The 23,640-nt window shown below is 31.8% G+C and overlaps 1 protein-coding gene across 1 annotated transcript; it reads right to left on the reverse strand.

The window, feature by feature from the left end:
* Positions 1–4,468: 4,468 nt before the first annotated feature.
* On the reverse strand, positions 4,469–22,170 carry RpL10Ab (ribosomal protein L10Ab). Its single transcript, XM_035371049.2, has 5 exons — positions 22,034–22,170; positions 21,714–21,869; positions 13,451–13,599; positions 12,315–12,487; positions 4,469–4,676 (listed from the first exon to the last, which is right to left on the reverse strand). Exons 1-5 carry the CDS (start codon positions 22,036–22,038, stop codon positions 4,506–4,508), a joined length of 654 nt encoding a protein of 217 aa, XP_035226940.1. The 5' UTR covers positions 22,039–22,170; the 3' UTR covers positions 4,469–4,505.
* Positions 22,171–23,640: the final 1,470 nt, after the last annotated feature.

A 23,640-nucleotide genomic window follows, 5' to 3' on the forward strand; every position in this document is an offset into this window, starting at 1 on the left:
GGCGACATTGATATTTTCTTAAACTGTAAAAGAATGAGTTAAAAATGTATCTGGCATCTTGAGTCTATTATGGTTTCTTATGACCAATTTCCCTTAAAGTTTTCTTTTTATATATTATTATAATGTGCTTTATTAGAAGTAGATAATTCATTAGAGAATATTTATATGCCAATCACAAACCAACATTTGGTAGCAGAGAGTGGTTGTCCCCTCTGTTGAGGAACTTTCATATAGAACATTTGATGTTTAAGCTTAACAAAATCGCCAATTTCTCTAAGAGATAAATTAAGGACTGCATTTTTAGGCCAGGCCATTTGATTTATAGTGCATGTTATGGTTGTAGGTGCCGTTACTCGACTTGATTGACTTATTGTAGCATTACGTAGTACTATTTCATTCTGCTGATTTAAAATGTGGTTAAATCCTGGCTTTGGCATGATTTTGAAAGTTGCTATACTTATATTTTTTTTCCATATCACTCTGACTCAAGCATTTTCATGTTTTTCTGTCAGTAAGATTTAATACCCAAACTGATCTTGGAGAATTGCAATAAAGTAGCAAATTAGTAAAAGTTGAAAAATGCGCATTAAAGTGTTAAATGATTTCAGCATTTAAAACCAACCATTTTTATACCCAGTACATTTTTCATTAAAAAATTACTAAAATGCTTACTGTAAATCATGAAATTTTCTGCAGTGTATGGTGATTTAATGGACACACAGTGATTATATAAACCGTATCATGCAGGGTAAAATTCTCACGTTTAAATAGATAATAATCACATTTCTAATCTGCTCACAAATACAAAAGTGCAAAATAATCCAAATACTAGTACTAACACCTTTGCTCTTCTATAGGAAATCTATAGAAATGTATTCAGAGTTTGAACTTATTTTTACTGGATAATTCAAACAAATCCATCAAAGTTACAACTCAATTTTTCTAGAAGAAATAGGGGAAAAATCTAAAGATCTGCATAGTTCCTTCAGACGTAAATTATCTATTTAATTTAGTAATTCCATTATTTTCAGATTACTAAATTGGGGGAGAGAGTTTTAGTTCACAGTACAACCACTGCAGTCACCTGCTGTAATATGGTGGCGACGACGCTTCTGTGGAAGCAGCTTCGGTACAGGATAGTCCCACTGAATTAATTGTTCAGCTCCACCTCGAGCGTCATCCACTCCTACAGGACTTTCGGTTTGCTGTGTATTTGAGGGCTCCCTTGATGCACAGACATGTTTACACTTGCAAATTTTTGACAGCAGCCCTCTGAAATGAAAGACTGATAATGTTGAGGCCAAAGGTGCTGGTCTGCTGCACAGGGAGTGGTATAGGTACTATTTAGTGAAAAATCTCATTTCTTCCTTGCTAACAATAATCACAGTAAGAGTCTGGTGGAGATGTGGTTTTTACGACATCCACTATTTTAACATTTTGGGCACAAAAACGACAGAAATGAGTGAATATTGATAATAAATTTGTTAATAAAATATTAATCTTATCATTGCAAAATACAAATGATATCACTTTCAAATATAAGTAAATTATTTATTTTTTAAGTTCTTATATTAGTGAGATGGAAATGCAATGATGTATTTCATTGTAGAAAATCTTAAATTTATTATTTAATAATTATATTTTAAAATCAAAGCTAATTTTAATATTCATCAAAGACAAAGATTCAGATAATTCTTGAAGAATCCGAGCAAAATCAGCTGGTTTCACATATCTTTTTGCCATGAAAACCAATATAAAATTTAGAGCCAAATGTATTCAAATTAAAACAATACACGGCAATTAATAACACAAAGTAACAAAATATTTGAGAAAAAAACTTTCCAAATTTTAAAGCACGACCACGCGCGGTTTATGAAAAAGCTGCCCCATAGCACAAAAGACACGCTAAAAAAAGTCAAATGACTTTTTTGTTGGCACATTCCATGATGTGGGGAAGGGTAGAAAGAAATGACTTTCAGACGTCTCAGCTTCGATATGCGAAAAATGTCCATTAAAAACTGAATTTATCGTAAATTTTGTGCATACACACGTGCTCGAAGGTTAGAGATATGTGAGTACATTGACTTGTGACTCTTGTTGCCCAGCTCATTAGTACTTCATTCTGTTATTCATACTTTTACAAAATAGGATGCAAAGCTTGAGTATTTTGTTGTATGAATTCGTCAATTTACCTGAAACTTTACTTAAGTTTTCTGTTAGTTTAGTAATGGAAACTGATTTGTAAAGACAAACTAGGCTTTGCATTATGTACAGTTTTAAATTTAAAGGAAAAAGTTAAATTTCTGAGTTTGTAATTGCTAGACAGGGAAGTACGAGTATTTATATTTCGCAAAGAGAACCATACCATTTCATTTGATGAAGACAAGAATTCTTTAGGGGTAGTTTATCTCTGGAGGGTATAACAGGCCTTTCAGACTGCATCCAAGCTCCTTTCCCCAAGAAATAACATTCCCACAATTCCTTGTAATTTTTGCAATCTTTGTATCTAATACGAATAAATTACAGACACTAATTTTTAAGATTACTGCCTGTGAAGGTCGTGCATATGCATGACATTAAATACACACCATGATTTCAAACATGGTATAACTTTCTCAAATCCAGAAATCCTACATCTGATAAAGTAATCACAATCACGCAAAATTTTTTTGATAGATTTTCCTAAATATTCCTCCGTGGATGCACTTTACAACAGTCCAGACTTCAACAGATATCATTGGAATAATGGGGAAATTTTCTTGACTTACAGGGAGCATCCCTTTATCATGATCGCTGATATGGCTGCAGTGCTGCTCCTCACATGACTTTTAATGCGACTGCCTGACAAAAGAATAAGTCTGTACACTGACCAATTTATTGTGGTGAAGAATAATGGTTTGGATATCAACAACATGGCTGTTTACCCATACAAATGAAGCTCATTTCACACTTGCCGTTACCTGGCCAGTGGCACATGAGTGCCCAAAATTCACTTGCCCCTTATCCTTGACAGACTTGAGGTCCAGAACACTGGACAATGCTCTCTGGGGATCATGAGATCATATGTCAGGAAGAACTGATATATGGACTACGATGGCATGTAAGTGTGCTAGAAAGATTTCGAGCATGTGATACCACAGCGACTAAAACAGATAGGTAAGACATTCAGGTGTATTAAATCTGCGGATGGATAATCGTGGTGCACGTACATTTTGGGCAAAGCTATTGCAAAAGATTCAACATGTATTTATTAAAAACAGCTATAACCAAGACCTTTTCACATTAAATATACATATTTCAGCTTGTATATAAATTAAATGCAAAAATTCTTTTGCAAGAGCTAATTAACTTCTTATACAGTACATGAAATTTTTTGAGCAATATTTGCGTGGTACACATTTCTAAAAAAATTACTGAGCTTATCACCTTGAAATTTGGTATGTCAGCAGAAAATATACTATTTTAGAATAAACAATTTTATAATTTTGGTTTAAAAAATTTGAAATATTTTACTAAAATTTTGGAATATGTACAAAATTTAAGGAACATGTTTTTTATTATTTTCAGTTTTTTCACTCAGATCTATAATCTCAGTTAAAAAACACCATAACCATGTTAATTCAACATTGATTTGTCTTTTATCATGTTATTTTTCACTCTGGTTAAGAGCTGATTTAAGTTTTTGGAAACTTAAGGACACTTCTCCAACTTAAGACTCACCATTCTTTTGCAATGAACAATTCATATTATATACAGGTTCAATTTCCAAATGCTTTAGATCTTTCGTGTGGTTGTAAGCCCCATCTGAAAATGCCTACTATCAGAGTAGTTATTGGGACAAAAAGTTTTAAGTAAATGTTCATATAATCAATGGTTAAAATTGTCATATGGATTCAGAGTTCTACCATGTGTGCATCTGCACAGAAGTTTTCTATCAGAAAAATAGAGAAATATATCAGAAAAATGTAGGTTGGCTACTTGAGAAAGAAGGGGAATAAACCATATGGTAAAGTAAAAAGAGGAGTTGAATTTCAGGTAGCAAGAATTCTGAATGTTTACATTTTTAAATACCATATTTTAGGTATCATTTTCCACGTATATTACATCATACATGGAAACATCTCAGTCTGCTCTAACTTTTTAAGACTATAATTGGAAACTCAAAAATTTAGTTCCAATGCCCATAAATAATCTAGAGGTAGGGCAGGGCATACCCCTTTTGAGACGTCAGCTCATGTACGTGTACCACTTAAACACAATTCTTATTAACAATAACTCCACCATGGAATGTTTAATACCTTTCAACGAAGCCATTTTTATAACTGATATACAGGTCCTTATTTTTAAAAGTCTACTGCAATATTTTCCATGTAAATAATTTTATCAGTATCAAATATTTAAAAGCTTTTCATTACCTGAAAAAGAATAATAAATTATATACCATATAAGAAAAGAATGACAGTATGCATTTTATCAGCAAGTCTGAAATTTATTCATCACTGAATTTAATACAGCCGTAATGATGGTCCCATTGTGCTCTTTATGTGCAAAGACCTAATATTTTGCCAATTCTTCTTCAGAAGTGAAACTAAAAAGTTGATGGCTAAATTGAGATTTTGAGCCAATTCATCAGGCGTCATTTTAACATGTCCAACAGCAACGGCTAAGCACAAAACCTAAAATAATAATAAAAATGTTAATATCACACAAGAATATCACTTTAAGTACTTTTATGCAAGGTAAGTACCTGAGAGTTTTGCCTCTTCTCTCAACTCAGGCACACGTAACACAAAGAATTGCACAAAAATTGATTAGACTTTTATGCAGTTCACATATGTTTCATAGTTAAATATTTTTATAACACAAATATGAAAGCAACTTAAACCCACTTAATAAAAAGGTGGGAGAAAGATTTGATGTATTTTATTTTGGAAAGGGAGAAATTTCTCTTCATAGCCTTCAGGTGTATCCGTAGTTCCCAGGACAAATAGGTACTGATTTTTACATTTATTATCACAAGTTTTATCATTTTTCAGTGCATTTTAAGAAAGTTTCCAATCAGCTTTAACAAATCTTTTTATTATGTATGTCATTATAGTATCCTTACTTAACAAAGCAAGAAAGGAATTCATATTATGACAATATTATTTTACCTCTTGGAATAACTAGCATAACTATACCGTTAATGCTAGGAATAAAAGAGGAACTAAAATTACAGAATATTCTTAAACTGTTTAAAGTGGAAAATTATAATATCAGAATTAAAATGCATATCTCACAATATTACATTAGTTCTTCATTACTTTTAGTACTGCGAGATTCTTTACTCTCTGTGAAAATACTATATTGGGCTAGATATACAAATATTTTTTAAATAATTTCACATGCTTCTAATGTCTAATAAAAATTAAGATAAATTGTATTTATATATCAAAGCATTTTAATTTGAGCATTTTATGAAACATTTCCTACAGAATATTTTCAAAATATTCAGTTTTAACATGCAAGGCTACTTATACATAAATGCATCCAATTTCTTAGAAAATGGTGCAGTGTAGTGAATGTAAGTAGAAATAAATGCATCATGGTTCTGAAATACCTTACAGCATAAATGTCTTTCTTTTGCAATGTGTGGCAGGTCCGTAACAAAGAATCATCGGAAAGAACTAGTACTAGTTTTAAAAAACATAATATACATATCCTCTCATGGTGAACATTCTACTGTGTCTGGCTCCCTTCATCAAGAAATACTCAGAAAGCACTGGAATACAAGGTGTGTTACCGAAAGTCGTGAAATATATTTAAAAAAATTTTACATTGCATAAGTGTAGCTAAAAGCAGACGAGAACAATATGCTATCATTTTGGACTTTAGATATTAAGTAGTAAGGAAAAATTTTTTCAATGCTCTCAGTACAAAAAGTCTTTCATTACTGTCAGATAATACATGCAGAATAAATTCATCATTGAGCATTAAAGATCTTTTGAATGATTTCTTTAAGTTTTTTTTTATGTAAATGTGATAAAAATCATGCACTTAACAAACACTACTGATCTTGCTAAAAACTTTAAAAGCAAACAGATGACGTACAAAAGAAATAAAGGTAACAGATCTCAGGGTCAACAATAAAATACAGGCACCAATTTATACTTCACGCCATTTGATGAAAATTTAACAAAATTTATTAGCAATTATAAAAAATTTGCTGTACAGTGTATTGATTTCAAGAGAATACCAAATTCACTTCATTACACATGATTCGGCACTATTCCATTTTGAGGACAGTAAAAAAAATGGCAGCGAAAATTTATGCGCAAAAGCGCCAAATCTAGGAAACGTGTCCATTTAACAACGCTGACTTCAAATTGCGTACGTTTAGATAGTTCTATATATCTTAAGACAGTATTGAAATACTAGTTTAATTATTAAATCCTTTTTTGATATCCTATGGGTTTAACACTTGGGGATTTGCCCATGACTGAAAAGTCTGCAATAGAATTTTTTCAAAGAAAAGGCATCATTAAGTATAGAAAATTATATTTGAACAACCAACGAGATGAAATTATGCTTTAGCGATAACTTTATAGCAAAATAGTGATGCAGGAATCCATTCAGTTATGTTTAGTCTTTTTTTATATAAATAATAATCTGAAATAGTTATTTACTCCTATGCTTCCATTCATCAGTTATGTTTACTTTTTTATATATAAATTATAAACTGGCATCACAATAGTTTGGCGATTTTTTTACAATCCTCAAAACAGAATAGTACCCATGATTCTACATTTAATACTTCATCAAATTTATCTTAGGCTAATTTCATTTCAAAAGTTTTTTAAAAAATTTATTAATTTAAGTACTTTTAAACACAAAAATAAAATTAATAACTGATGCTAAATAAATTCAATTAGCTAACTGCAAATTTAAAAATCTATGGCATATACAAGCAAATGCAGCAAAAACAAAATATCTTTGCTCTGATTCCAATATACTTACATGGAGTAAAGATTTTTAATAAAAAGAGCTTTTAAGCTCTTCATCCAATTTTTTCTGTGATCATATCAGCTATTTAGGTTCATTCTGCAGTTTGACAGGTAAAACGACACAACTATATCGGTAATGCTAAAATAAGAGACTAAAAACCCATATGCTGTACTGTATATATCCCATACTTGCCAACCTATGACACTCAAAAATCAGGAGATTTTTCACAATGTTAAAAAGACTTTTAATGATGAAAATATAGTTTTTAACAATGAATTAACTTTAAATAGTAACTAATTCTTAAATGCAAGCAACACAAAAATACCTTACACATGAAAATTTTTTTTATTACTTTCATCGTTTAAGGAAAAAAAAAATCACTTTAATCAGTTTTATTTTATTTAGTTTCAGAAAATGTTATAAAAACAGTGGCAGATTTTGCTTTCTTTAAGAAACTTCATAATTTTGTTCATAGCAATTGCCACGTTAGGTCTGCTTTTGCTAATAAAAATTTTTCTGTGTCATCACTTATATTAGATCCAAAATTAGTCCATTTTCGCAACAACACTGAAAATCCTCGCATACTCTGCATTACTATGGGGAACTGTCAAGATGGCCAACATAATTCTAGACAGTTCACTATATTTTAAAATTCCATCAGCATCTTCCAGTTTTCCAATTAAACTCCATTGGGTGTCAATCCTAGCTGATTTTATAACTTCATCCAAGTTTTCTAATTGTAAATGCTGTTATGCAGCTGTTGGAACTGTTTAAATTTTTCCTTCCTTTTAGAACTCCTTTCAAGATAATAAATATCAATGTGTTCATCCACATTTATTGGTAAAGAAGCTGCTCCTCATAATCTGCAAATCTGAATTTTCCTTTCAAGATGCCTGCAACACCAGTCTTCCAAGCCTACCAATACTGGTGCATTATCGGCACCAAGTGCTAAGCAATTATCCAGAGGAGCTGCATTTTCTTTTAAAGTTTTAATAATTAGCTGTGGTATATTAAAGCCTGTCAAATGTCCTTCTACAGTGGGGACAGAAAATAAAACTGCACTGAGGACTCTGGATTAAAAAAAGAAACAATTGGATACAGTTTTGAATTGGTATTATTGCTTCCATCCGTAGAGAGGCAGAACGGAGCTGTTTTAATGCAATCAATAACTGAAGATTTATTTTTCAAATCCATTTCTTTAACAAATGCACCTGTTTTGGTACTTGCACTTTAGTATTTCTTAGCGATTTCACCATTGGGAAACATTTTTCTAAATAAAGCTGCAGCGTGATCCGATGCATTCAGTGGCAGGTTGTGCTCCAGTAAAAAGGCAGAGAACAGACATTCTGCATTAATAACTTTTTGTTTCCGAAGAAAAATTTAATTTTTCATTTCCCCCCCCAAAACAACTCGTGTTTTTGTGTACGCACATGTTTGAGAACATCCGCCCTTCCACCACGCGAAATCGAAAAATCGCAAGGACAGGCGGTACACATCGCAAATTTATTACATTTCCTTGAGGAAATAATGGAAGGATAGTCAACTGTGTACGAATTTTGAAATGTACACGAGTATTTCACCTTTCTTGCAGACATAACAAAAGATGATAATTTCTAAAACTATTTCCCGAAGGCACATGTAGTCGCACAACTCACGACAAAATTACCTAAAGAACATTCAAATAACAGCTTGCTTTGTCCTCATTGGCTAATATATGTTAGAAGACACGCAGTGAAGCACGATGTCCATTGGAGAACGACGTTTCTGGATACGTATGCTCTCACTCACAAAGCAGAAGTTATCTAATTTGCAAGGTTTTGTTTTAAATATAATTTAGAGGAAATTCAATTGCTTTCAGACGTCCAAAATCACTTTTTTTTTCATATAACAAAGTATTAAACCAAGTTCCATAAAAATCGTGAGAAATATTAAGAATAAGAAAAAGTCGGGAGAAATATATTGTAAATCGGGTTGGCGGGAGAGCGGTCGTAAATCGGGAGTCTCCTGCCTAAATCGGGAGAGTTGGCACCTCTGATATCCTTATCAAACATTAACTGAGAGTGATTAATTTCAGAAAAAGTACACACACACATCAAAATTAATTTATTACAGTACTGATACTGATTACAGTACTTAATATCAGAGATACAATAAAAACTGCTTCAAATATTTACACACACAAAAAAAAAAAGCAGTTTTTAGATAACCTGCTCTTGGAGCTAACAACGCCCAACCCATTTGGATAACATGATAGATTGCTGCACAAGCCAGAGCTTTTGAAGGACTTATGGAGAATGCAGAAAATTATATGATAGTCAACATCATATCAAACAATCGCTTTATTATTTAACATTTCGTGCCATTCCAAGATTTCAATCTTTTCGCACTATTCTAACTGCTATATTGGCAGAATCCCTGCCAAAAGGACACTGAAATAACAATCACAGAAAGCATTACATGAAAGAATAGAGCAAACAACATAATTATTCTGTTAAACTTGACACTATTGCCTTCTTAAGACAATTATTAAAACTTTTCAAAATGACAACCAACCTAATTAGAATATGAATCAAACCTTTCCAGGAGACCCATTTCCATAAAATCATACATTTGAAAACATACTTGGCACTCTTCATGGCTTCTTTGCATGAAAAACCAAAATATCTCTATTTAATTACTAATATGCATTTAAATATTACAGATGCAGTCAAGTTAAAAATAATTATTATTACAACCATTCAAAGAAAGCATGTCAGTTGTACAAACAAACAACTGTACTCTGATACTTTACTGTAAATGGTGAATGAAATTAAATGTTTACCCATTATTTTTATCGTGTATTTATCCAAAAAATGTGAACATATAATCAGAGGATTTAATCAAATCTCTAGCATAACTTCTGGTTTAAAATCTAACGTTACTGGTATGATCTATAAACAGGGTATAATCCCTTTTGTTTGCAATGCTTCTAGAGTATTGGAAAAAACTTTTGTAGAGAATAATTTTTACATGTTAAGATGTTATTTAATAGTATGCTCAATACTTTTTCAAAAACCACCTAATCAAAATTAATCTAATACAGGATTCATAGCCACATTTTAGTTAAAAATAATAAGCACCTAGAAGCACTCTTCAAGCACATTTTAAGAAAAAAAAAAAAAAATAAGCACCTGTCTAATTACATTATACACAACTGCATAACCTTAAAAATTAAGACTTGTAATTTAAAATGAGAAATGCAGTATTTATTAAGAGAGAATAAGCATTACCTCAACCATGGAAAACAATTGCTTCTTTTTTTAATTTTAAATAACAGTTCAATTTACAGAACTAGTTTACAATGAGAGAAAAAAAACCTTTGCAGAACTAAACTATATTACAAGATTTAATGATGAAATTTCAGTTCAAAATAGAGAAAATAAATAATAATATGGCATATTTATTGTATTCGCTTGAAACCTAATAATAAATACAATTTATTTTTCCACTCATATTGATATTTAAATAATTTAAATCTAAATTCTGAACATTTTCTGAATTTTCATTGTACATAAGTTTTCCTTAACAGATATTGCAAGCAAAGTAATTTAAGTAAAAAAGAGGAACATTTCTGAAATTAGAAGACAGAAATTTGCTTCATGCAGTCATCCTTTAACAGTAAAAGCTTAACTAACCCACATACTTGGAAATTGACGAATATTTGGACAGTCAAATGTAACTTGAAAAAGAGGCGCGGAGGAGGAGGGGTAGACTGTAGCCGCTCCTTAGATTTTTCCATTAAATAAATGCTTTTGACATTTCGATATGTGCATAATATAAAAATAAACCAATGGAACTGAAAAGTATTCTGCTTAGCAAGCACAGTAAAACTCAGAACATCAAAATTAATTATCTCTGCAAAATATCGCAAACGTTATTGCACAATACGTGCACCATGATTCTTCCCTACATGATATTACTTACATAAATTTGTTGCAATCGGAATAAACAGCTGCCGGTATTGGGAGATTAAAGAACTAAATAACTGAGGTGTTTTTCATTCTAATTTTCAACAGACGGCGTTAAATTTCCGGAACAGCATCCTTCTTCGCTTGGGTTAGTAGACTGCAGAACTTTTAGTCCTATTCAATCCAGATTGGAAAGTGACAAAAAAAAAGTCCATTGCTTGTTTTGCAGCGAACTGTAACAGTTTCAATATTCGAGATTTTGCCTCCCAATCTTCGGACTGTATAATGTATTGGCCAAAAAAATGAAATTATTTTGACTATTCCATTATTCCTTCTATTTAAGCCATTCCAAATACTATTTCCTTAAAAAGCTAATCTGTTTTTGGAAGTTTACTATACTTCAGCAGTTACTACAATACAGCAACTATGTTATTATACACATTCATACATATGCTCATAATATAAGTATAACGATCATAATAAAGACGAATATGAACTGACCAAGCGGAACGAGAATGCAAATTATTAAGATCTCGATAGAAATTCAAACATGTGTAGTATTTGGGTGGGAGGAAAAGAATGCCGAATGTACCAGAATTTTCTACCGATTTCAAAATTCTTTGATCAATAGAACGACGGGCACCTGTACACCAAAGGTTATGTTAATGCAGAGAGAGGGGGGAAAAGCTATTTCTGGGAGTATGATTCACCATCTGACATTCCATATTAAGAAGAAAAGTTGTTTATTTAGTTTTGGCTTTGGTATGGGGAAAAATACCACATTCATTAAAAAATAAGCACTAAAAGCAAAAAAATAAGGGCTTTAAGGAAAAAGTAAGCACCCATAAGGGCCTTTATACTTTATTTTCAAATATAAGGACTGCTACGAACCCTGTAATATAACTAGAATTACTACAAATAATATATATATCAATGTATCTTTATTATTACTTTTATATACTTATCTTTGTATCTAGTTGCAATTATGCCTTGAAGTAAAATAGTAAACCTTAAAAAATAGCTTATAATGCAAATATGCTTAATTTCATAAAATTAGCTTTGTTTTACAAAAATTTGAAGAATATGGACAAAAATAAGAAATCATCAAAATATTTTTAAAAATCAATGAAACATTAAGTTAAATTCTTAACTCTGAAACTTTCTCATAAGCAAACTGTTTTCACTTTTAGCAGGAGCATGAAATTTGCCTAAAATAGTGCCCTTCAGTTATTACTTTTCCCTTCTCAGGACTACAAAGGCACATACATTATAGAAGGTTACTTGGGCAGTTAAGTCTTTCTCTACTGCTTGGATTTGGTATCATCCAAGATGGCAGAAAATATCACTAAGTACTGGGTATCTAAAACTTGCCAAAAATATTACCTTTTTCATTTGAAACTTGATAGTAGCTTTCACTTCTTCAATCTTTGCCATCATAGATTCATTATGGGTAAGGAGAGTCGGAAATTTTCCAGCCTTGTTCAGACCGGGTCCTAGCAATCTTGGAATCATCTTTATCAGAGGTTCAGATGCAAGAAAGGCATCATACTTTTTGGCTAAAAGAAAAGATTAAACCACTATCAATAAAAAAATTTGAAAGTATGCAACTTAGCAAAAAGTTACAAATGAAAATTATGTCAGGCATATATTTTATTAACAGCAACATGTTATTAATTATACAACATGCCATTAGTTTATATAGCACACATAATGGACCCTGCAGGGAAGTTAACACATGCAGGAGGGAATAGGTGCAAACAGGATTAATTATATTCACATTAAAAATATCAGTTCTTCAAAACTTGTAATCCCACAATATACTGTATTAATAAATTTAAGTTAGGAGGTCTTCACAGAATGCAAACATTATCAATATTATGCTTATTATAATATAATTAATGTATTTAATTAACGTTTAACTATAATATTTAGAATACCTGCCAGTACTGCTCGACTGAAATTCCATTACCTGGAGGCAAATATATACATTTATGTTTACATAATATGAAGCATATTCCAATGCCACTAGTTCAACTGCCATTTCAAACCTTAAGAAAAAATGTTAAGTACTTTTTCTTTTTGCCCAAATTTCATATAAATGCAGAAAAGTTAAACCCACAACATGCTATGCGAACTAAATCATGCTTAAATTTTTCCTCATGCATAAACATGAAACTAGGGAAAAAAGGGATTGGAAGTTTGCAATACACAAAATATAACCATTAATGCCTTGTCTGGCGACATCAATCATAAATATTTAGCACTTTGCACATCTTTTAGAGAAGAACAAGAGGGTACTAAAACTGTTCAGTACCTATTTAATTTTTAATTATTTAACAGTTATAAAGAAAAAAACGAAAATTTTACTCATGTATGATTGAAAATTTCAACAAATTATAACCTTGTTATTAAAATTTACAATCACTTCCATATAGCACACACTAAGGAACCTGAATGCACATAGAAGCACAAGCAGGAGGGTTCAGTGTGCAACTATTCTAATTACCTCAAACCCTTACCTAATTTCTTTATAAGCTTCTTGTTCTTATTCAGCTTTTTTAAAGCTTCAGCATCCATAAATGCAACATCATTTGCCTTTGCTTCATCACAATGCTGCTGATCACCCAACATACAAACTGTGAACTTTGGACGAGGAACATTTTTCAGCCTACACATGAAATTAGATATAGTCTAAATCTGTTATATCACATAAATTCATAACTTTTCTCATAAAATAACATTAAAAAATTACTATACAAAATACAGAGTAAATAAGTACAAAATTTAAAACTTTGCAGGTAGTTGGAACAAGTTAAAAAAATCAATCTCTGGCTACACAACATATTTTGAACTCTATAATTTTTTTCTCACTGAGGGATATAAAGGAAGATGAGGAATGGATTTGTCTTTTACTGTTAAAAGATCACCAGTACCTTGCAGAAGTCCTTCAATTTCAACCAATATAAAAAGTTAAAATCATGGGCATAATTTTTCACCCAACTTTCCATAAACGTAACTAATTATTCATACCTTAACATTCTTGCACTGAAATACAAATTAATACTTAAATACATTACAAAATTTGTGATTTGCTCATAAGAAATATTTCAGATGAGAGGATTATCAAGAGTTAATATCAAAATATAAAAATCAAGGAAAGGGTGCACAACAAATTTTCTTACTGAATTGAAATGCAACGCCAAATGTTTCTATCATATATTTTTTCCTGTTTTATGATTTGCTTGTTACAAAATAAATATCAAAATGTTCTTTGAGGGTAACTCAGATAACTGGCATTTCACAAGGATCCCAAAATCGAGTTTGCCAACTTGAGCGATATATGGTAAACAGTGGGAAGTGTTTAGGTTAACTAAGATAGGGAAAAACGAAAGGGATATTTTCTTTTTATATGTAGATATGAGTTGGGTGTCGCAACTTTGCAGATAAATTTGTGCTGATGAACACGACTTTGTAGTAGACGTTTTGAATTCATGGTTTAACTATTTCCTAAATAAATTAATTACACCTGTAATTAAAATAATTTCATTTTTAATCAAGAGAATTACAAATTATGCTCCTTTTCTGTATTTATGGCTCACATTATCCCATGTGTATGTACTTATAATAAAACGCTTGTTGCAAATCTTCCTGCAGTTATGCAATTCAGGATTACATTTCTTTGTTTACCTATATGAAAACTATTTTTGCATTTAAAGAAAAAAAGAATAAAAATAACCATCTTAACCTTATTAAGTGAAATTATGTGAATAAAAGAATCTGGAATGTCCAATATAAACCGAACTGAATGATGATTTAATAGCCAGGAATAAATTTTGAGGATGTAATAATGCTGTGGAAATAATTTAAATTTTTTAAAACTTCCACCTTTAACTATATATACTTCATTTTCATGATCGCTACTGCATTTATATAAAGAACATATTTTCATATGTACATACCCATTATTACAGATAATTGTTCAAATTAATGGTAAGAAATAAAAAAGAGAAGTATAACAGTTAATAATGGTGAAGTTAAATGTATCAAAATCTAAAACACCAAGATGAAAAAAGTACACAGATTTACTTAATCATGACTAATCGTTTACAACTTGTTCTATGTGTACGATTTACACTCTCAGCGCAAATGCTACACTTTGCATTATTGAAATTTTCGGCCAGTGAAGCTTTTCATCCCAATATTGGGCTGAAGAGGGAAATTTTTAGAAAGCGTTTTTTGATGTCATTTCCCTCTTTGGCATCAAAATATTCATCCCAAGGATATGGTGATTTCACAATTTAAGATCGTAGACAAAACCGTGCCAAGTGTCACTTATCCGAGATTTCCTTTTGTTGAAATAAAATAATTTATTCCAAAAGAGTTAACCAGGAACTGGCATTATTCATAAGTTAAATAACTTTGCTGAGATTTTGGATGACTAGGTTTGTCAAAGCTTCAGTTTGAAATAAAAATACATCATAAGAATTATCAGCTAGATCGATATTACAAGCCAGTCACTAAATTTCGTAAAATCGTGCCAAATCTGGCAGCCACCCCCTTTTTGGTGTAACGAAAATTGTTAAAGAGTTTAGGGTTACAGCTTATATCATTCAACCGGAATTTGAATATTCGTCCTACAATTATTGCTTTCATTGTTGATATGCTGTACATGCACAGGAAGAAAAGAATACCACTTAGAGGAATACATTTATTCACTGAATATTTGTCGTTTCACACTGTGCTTCTTGTGAATAATGTGAGCAAAATGGCTGGCATCAGAAAGAGTTGAACATGTGAATTTTGCTAATTTGATTCAGATGCAAGATGACGAAAGATGTGATAGAATGGTGCATGATTTATGGTTAAGCACGACGTCAAAAGGAGTGAAAGGGCTTGTTTTTCTGAGGGATGAATACCTGCGAGTCCGATTCTTCAACATATTTGTGAGGTCAGAAATACATGAATCAGTTTATTATGGATGATACAGTTAAATTGGAAATACAGGAATCGATTAATACAGATTTTACTTTAAGTATAAATTACAATAAAAGTACTTCTCATTAGATGTGAAGTACATTATACGTGATTAAGCACATTGTTAAAATGAGCATGCCATTTTGAATTTTATCTGCATTGCATTGTTACATTTTAGTAAAGATATAAACAAATATGGTTTTCTGTTGATTCATTCAAAATCGGAACCATCTAATGATGAGTTGGCAATTTTCTAAAACGTGTGAAAACAACCCATTTGGCGAATTTTCAAAAACATGACAAACTGGCCCGTAACTTCCATTTTTACAGAATTATCATCTGCATTTAGAATTTCCTTGTTTTGCAAAATATATTAAATTACTTCTCCATATCTTACATGAAATTTAACTCATCAAAATTTTAAAACTGATAAAATTACAACACACATTGAAAAATCCTTAATGCAACATGTTCTGATGCATTAACATGGTGTAACTGCTTGAAACTTTCCAACGTTTGGAGCATATTCCAAGATAACATGACTTCCCATAAATATTAATCATGTTTGGCAATGGGGGAAGTGCAGAATCGCCCATTGCTTCGCACATTTCTCAAAATTGCCTGCTATATAAGTGGGCGATTCTGCATCAACTTAAAAAAAAAAACAAGTCAAAAATTGCACAAACTCGGTATCCACGTACACGACCTACTTTCACTTAAAAAATATCGGAGAATTGCACGTGCACTCCCTTTGTCCATGAACATCGATACACGCCACTGCAAAAATTAGCAGAAATTTTCATGTATAATGAATATAGACGCCAGCTTTCCATGTGGAATTTTATGGCCGTAACACTGAGAGGGTTAAATAAGGTTACATTTGCAAATGAATGTGAAAGCCAAGTGAACTTTAATCCAAGAAAGCATGTTCATGTTTTTGGGACAGGAAATTTACTTTATAAAAAAAAATCTGCAAGAACACTTGGAATAAAAATATTGTTACGATTTTTGTATTTATTTAACCATTTTAGTAGAATTAATTAAAATTGTATTATATCCCAGTACAATGCAGCACGAGACTTATTTGAAGAAAACGCTAGGCAGAAAAATTTAAAATACGGGAGCATACACATTTAATCAGATATGGTTAATCTTCGGATTATGGTAACTTGGCGACCAACCCTGCTACACCAACCTGCTAGTTTTTTTCTTTTGGACAGCATTTTTTCCAACAACTCAACATTTTCCCCCAACAATCTGCTAGCTGAATTACGCTTATGCTAAAACTTTTATGGAACAAAAGTGCTTAATCATGACAAAGATTAGGTGCGAAATTGGGAGAAAGTGCCAAACCGCCCACTGCTTGCTGCGTTTTTAAGAATTGCACATACACAGTATCATCCATGTACATGGCGACCTATTTTCACTTAAAAAAACATCCGAGAATTGCACAAAAATGGCATTGTGCACACTTGACTTTATCCATGTACGGTGACATTTTGGTAAGGCAATAAAAGTCCTAGCTAGTGACCTTTATTGCCTTACCAAAATGTCGCCAAACTACCTGTTACCATATTCCAAAGATTAGCCACAGAATATCTTTAATTGTGGTCTTTTGCTGTGCAGAAAAATCTAGAAAATTCTAGTGAATGATTAAAAAGCTAGAGGAAAACATCTCAGCTCAGTTGTTTAAAAAACTTATTGTCTACTGCAGCGAATTCGTGGTGAAATCAGATTAGCTTTCTGTTTTGAATTTTGTTCTGTAAAATGTTTTAGTAATAAATATAACTGCTGCAAGATATTGCAATGATGGACGAATATCTCTAAGGAAATTTAAACATTTTGTATTTATTCTTGGGAAAATAAATTTTATTAACTTCATATCGGTAGTGGATTCACAAACCCGTACTCGCACAATATATTCACTTTCTTATCAGGATAACTATCTTTTAATATTGCCTTAAATGCCAGTTTGCAGCTATTATGAAATTTTTCCGTACCCTTTAGACTTAAATAACACTGAACATGTATGCAGTGAGGTGCAGGGAAAAGTAAGACATTTCAGGTAACGTGCAGAGTAACTTAAGTATTAACACCACTGCAACAGAAGTTGCGCTGATGCGCCAATAGAGAAATCCTGTTCTTCGCATGCAATTACCTTTTCTCCTTGTTTGCCGATTTTTTATGCCAATTTTTAGCGCTACGAAAACGTGTTTTGGGGATTTGCCAAACACATGCTATTTTTTCAGGAGTGAAATATTTTACCAAAAATACAAAAACGTACCAATTTGCATGAAATGAAACTTTATTTTGGTAAACGTATGCTTTGGAAATGTAATTTAAGACAGTGTGACCAGCAACCGAGACTTAGGAAAGACAACTGGTTTGAAGGAAGCAGAATTCCATTTTGTTCAGCTTTGATTCATATACTGCTTGTGCGAGGAGTTGACATCTATTAACTTTTGTGAAAAGTAACTTGATTTATCAAATAAAACTGTTATAGATTGAAACAATTACATGCATGAATTATGTGTCTGGGATATGGCGAATAAACCAAACAAGAAGGTAGGTGGATATTGACAAAGGTTTGTTTACTAAGCATAAAAATAATTGTGGTTGAGTATTACCCAACTGTATTTTTTAATTATGGCAAAGCACATGAGGGCTATCTGCCTAAGGAGAGAGATGCCATCGTGGAGGACTTTCTAAGGGAAACTGGCTCGTATACATGTTACGCATGGGAAAAACCACAAAAACGCCCATGCAGCCAGCCCGTTCACGGCATTCGAACCTCGGACCGAACTACCAGTGTTGAGCGACTTTACCGCTCGGCCGCTGGTGGACCGATTATTACCCGAACAGTGGGTACAAAAGATTCGTTTGTTGTCACTGTTCCTAATAGAGAACTGGCTCTACCTTTCTTAAGAAAATTATTGAAAACATTGCAGATGGTACCACAACTTATTCTGACAGTTGAAGAGGTTACACCAAACAAACAGAATACAAAAAGGATTCCTACATGCTAACAATTTTATTGATCCTAATACAGGCGTTCATACGCAGACTGTGGGCAGTGCTAAATGGAGGAACAAGAGGCATGGGGGGACAGCGAGACATTTAGAATGTATGTTTAATCTCTATATCAGCCCATTTTCCACTGAAATCCGATTGACTGCTTTGATTTTAAATAGTGTTTTAATTTATGATTTGTCACAAAAATTTTAGGTGTAGATTGGCAGCACTTAAAAACTGCAAAATCTGCAGCTGCGATGGCGTCAATACACAAGTACCAAGTGCAGAATCACCTACTTATTTCGGTGCTTTTTACAAGAGTAAGAAGAATTGATTTTTGTCAATTTTCTTTCTCGATGTGAACACGGATAAAGGGAGTGCGCTCGATGTGTACATGGACACCGAGTACATAAAATTCTTAAAAACGCACCAAGCAGTGGGTGATTCTGCTCTTTCACTGACATCTCTTACATGTGTGTAAACAAAACGTACATTTGTGAATCTGGTCCGATTAGCAGAGGAGTACTAATATTACTCAATTCATAAACATAATATACAATGAAATACTCCAATCCAATGAATGGCCTATTATTTTCATGCTTTTATTAAATATAAACTGCTTATCCAAATACTTATATGAGATCATTTTTCAGAACTTTCAGAATAATTCTTTCGGCTAAAGTGCAGAATTTCCCACTTAGTTGATTAGTGTTTTTTTACAAGAGTAAGAAGAATGGGATTTTAGTCAATTTTTATGACTTTTTAAGTGAAAATAGGTTAATGTGTACATGGATAAAGTCAAGGAAGTGTACAATGCCATTTTGTGCAATTCTGGGATTTTTTTAAAGTGAAAATAGGTCGATGTCTACATGAATACCAAAAACATGCCAAGAAGTGGGCAATTCTGCACTTTCCCCATTCTTTCTACCAAGAACATTTTCAAAAACCTTTTTTCTTTAGAAAAACAAGGTCTTAACAGTCAAAATCCCAGACTTCTTACACACAGTAAAACGCCTATTTCGTAGTGTTCTGTTATCAGGCCACATTTTTTTACAAGTAAATGTAAACATCACCAACTTTGGCGATAATAGTTCAAACCTGATAACCTAGCTAATTCATCCTATTTGCTTATGCAAAGGTTGTCGTTGTTCGCATTTGGAGATTTATATTATTTTTCTCTTATTTATTATTACTTTTTCTGAATTTTTTAACAACGAATAGATTAATATTTTTGCATAATTAAAGTTTACGTCGAAAGATGCCGGTTCTTGGGTCATTAGTTCGGGATCAAAGGAAGAAATTATGGCGGGAGGGGTCAATGCTAATTTGTAACATGGCTGTTCACGTTATGTTCTTAATTATTAACAGCTGTAAGCACGCAGAACCATGAGGTTTTCAACCCCTATAATAATTTTAAAATGTATAAAGTTCTAGTTTTATTAAAAATGCTACTGAAGAAAATTTGATTACTGTTGAAGGTTATTTGTATTGTAAAATATATTATGAAAAAGGATAGGTATTTGTTTCAACGCAAAATGCTTTAAGCTGTATGCAAGTAACTTGAAAAAAAAAATACTTAAAACTATGTAAAATGGATATATTAAAGGTCATGCATTCATTAATTTATTACATGGGCATGGCTCTTACCGAAATACATTAATCAACAGGCAAAGTACTTACTAGTGAAAAAAGACACTTGTAATAGAAATATTAGTATTCTATATGAATTAGAGAAAATACATATAAGTATATTGTAAACATAAGCATAAGAATACTAATCGTTATTTTTTAAATGAATTTTTACCTCCCGTTATGTTTAATACATTGTTTTCTGTGCTAACTTGAATTTAATACAAATTTATTTTCGTATATCACATTTAACCTGTTAGTTTTATATCTACATACTTATTATCTGTGAATTTTTACTACCATTGTCTGCTAACTTGAATTTACATCACTAAAAACCACGTTTACAATACGGCTCGGCTCACGGCGCCAAAGGGTTCTCTGCGGATGAAAACCCGGACTATCATTTCTGAAATTCCCCATAACCGCCTATTTTTAATCATTGCTAAATTAAATATGTGCCATTTCTCTCAGGTCAGTCAACAAATTCATACAAAATATACTAAAAAAAATTTACCGCACATTAACATCAACGAACAAATGATGAATCTAGTATTAATATAAACATGCAGTTCTTATCCTACTACGCACATGTCATACAAGTACTGTTACTAGTTCTTCATATAAAAAAGTGGTTTAATAAACAGTAAGGTCTCAGATCTCAGTTCTAAACTGCCTCAGGAAAGATCAGCATAAAACACTGTCATCATAGAACAGATATGCATATCAATTTACATATTTCTAAATGCACATATTAGTCAACAATTTACATTTTTTAAACAAACATTAACTACTCCATGCATAGGCTATATCAAGCAGAATTCTGCGTACGTATAGTTCGCTCACTATAGAAAATACCCAAAAGAGAAGAAAGAAATTACTCGACTTACCACCTCATGCAGGGCATTAAAAATAACGGTAGTAATAGCTAAGCAGCTGTTACTACCTCCCCAATTTATTTAAGACCCTGGGTGAAGGTCCGCTAAGATTATCTTAGCTACCTGAGATAATAAGCCATGCTTACTTCAGGCCATTAAGGTACCTTTTATTTTACGATTAACCATTATTATAACCGTTTTGTAGAATAAAATATTTACGATTAACCATTAAGATAATCATTCATTTTCAGCAGGACTTATTATACTTAGGTTAATGTAAAAGCCGCCATACTTGACTGTTCCAGAGAAACGCTTGTCTTTCTGTGGGTCATAATTCTTCAACGCAATCTGCAATTCAACAGTTTCTACAAAATTCCTGGGTTTCTTTTGTGAATGTTCCAGAAGATTATTCACACACTCATATAAAGTATCTCTGCTAACTTTTGAGCTGAAATGAAAGACATAAATTGTACTACACGTGTATCAATTGAATATCATATGTTAAATACAACAAATGCATCATTTTCAATAATACACCACACACTTTTAATAAAAATTCTTTTACTTTTATAATATTTAAACGTAATAAATAGATTAAATAAGATTACTAACCTCATATTTAATGTCCTAAGACGAAAACTTCACCCGCAGCAGAGATACGACACTCACACGTAATTTCCGAATAATGAGTTGAGATGCTGTCGCTGTGAAGCCGTGCCGTCTACATGAATAGCTCTCGAGTTAGCTGGTCAGCCTTTCCCTAATTTTAAATATTAAAATCAAAATGTTACCCATAATCAAAGAAATGAACAACAAAATTAGTTAGTAATCAACTTATGATTTTAGAATAGCTATAAATGAAAATATTAGCTTTTCATATTTTGTTAAAATCAGGTTGAAACGCAAAGGTTGCATCATAGAAACGTTCTTTTTAGCAATTAAATATTTTTTGATTTAAAAGTATTTTTAAATTAGTAGCTGCTAGTAAACTGACGAAGTGACGGATTGATTCTTTTAAGAAAAGAAAAAAGAGAATTTTAAGTAATGCTAAAATTTTAGCTTAAATGAAAAATAAATTGTAAGGCTTGCTATAATTGTATAAATATTTTCTTACAGGAATGGTTGTAAACCTTTCCAAGCAGTCTCACTTAATTAATAAATAGGTATCTTTGCAGTTAGGTTTACATTATCAGATAATGCAAGATTCAAACTTTCTCTCTCTCTCTATAAAAGTTAATTGCCCGCTGGGGGGGGAAGAAAAAACTAAAAGTTTGGGATAAGGTTCGGAGGTAAGGTAAAATTATGATTTATTTTAGTTTTTCTGTCACGGTCAGTAAGGACATAAGCACATTTAATGGTCATCAAGTATCGTAATAAAGGATATTTCATAATTTTTTTATACATTTACATTAAACAGACATTAGCCGAGAATAATGGGCGGATGTACGTGCAACACGTACATACAAACAGTGATGTATCTTTAACGAAAAAGGTCTAGTATAATGTACGCTACAGTAAACAGAAAAAAAACCTTTCAAATTGTAAAAAAAATTTCCAGCTTGATGTCAGCTCAACTTTTTAGTTCAAAATAATGAGGAATTATACTAAATAATTCACATCTGGTTAGATTCCTGATATTTAATGGAAATATCGGATACTCATCCTGCTTAATATTTCAAGCTACAAAGTGTCAGTATATGGCTTATAGTAATATACTATCATTGATATGGAAAAACAGGTACAAGTATGAATTGATTAACGAAAATCTAATAATAGAGAGTACATTTATGCAAGTAAGTATTTAATGTGAAGATTTAATTTATTTTTAAAATTTGTCGCAAATTGTGTTGTCTAAATTATTCTGACATTCTTGAAATATTTTTCTCTCACGTTATTTCCGTATTTAATGTACAGAATGAATTTATTTCTAAATTTTATTGCATACTGTGCTGATTTTTCATTTTATTGTGCAAAAGGTAGCCTGGTTAGACCTAGGGTTCCACTGATCGATACTTTCGAAATCTGTACTTTTAAGTATTGTAATCTCAAATAATATTTCCATGTACTGCTTACTTAAATTATTATATCTTATTTATGCGTGATATAAACGTGTTTAGATTTTTTGATTGATTGATATAAAAATATTAAACTGCCTTACTCTATTAATAAAAAAAAAATTATCAACACTTTTTTTTAGCAAACAAGTGGATGCGAAAATT

Source organism: Stegodyphus dumicola, chromosome 1, assembly GCF_044657685.1.
Source record: "Stegodyphus dumicola isolate Sdum_Otavi_A_Nest chromosome 1, ASM4465768v1".
Classification (NCBI taxonomy): Eukaryota; Metazoa; Arthropoda; class Arachnida; order Araneae; family Eresidae; genus Stegodyphus; species Stegodyphus dumicola.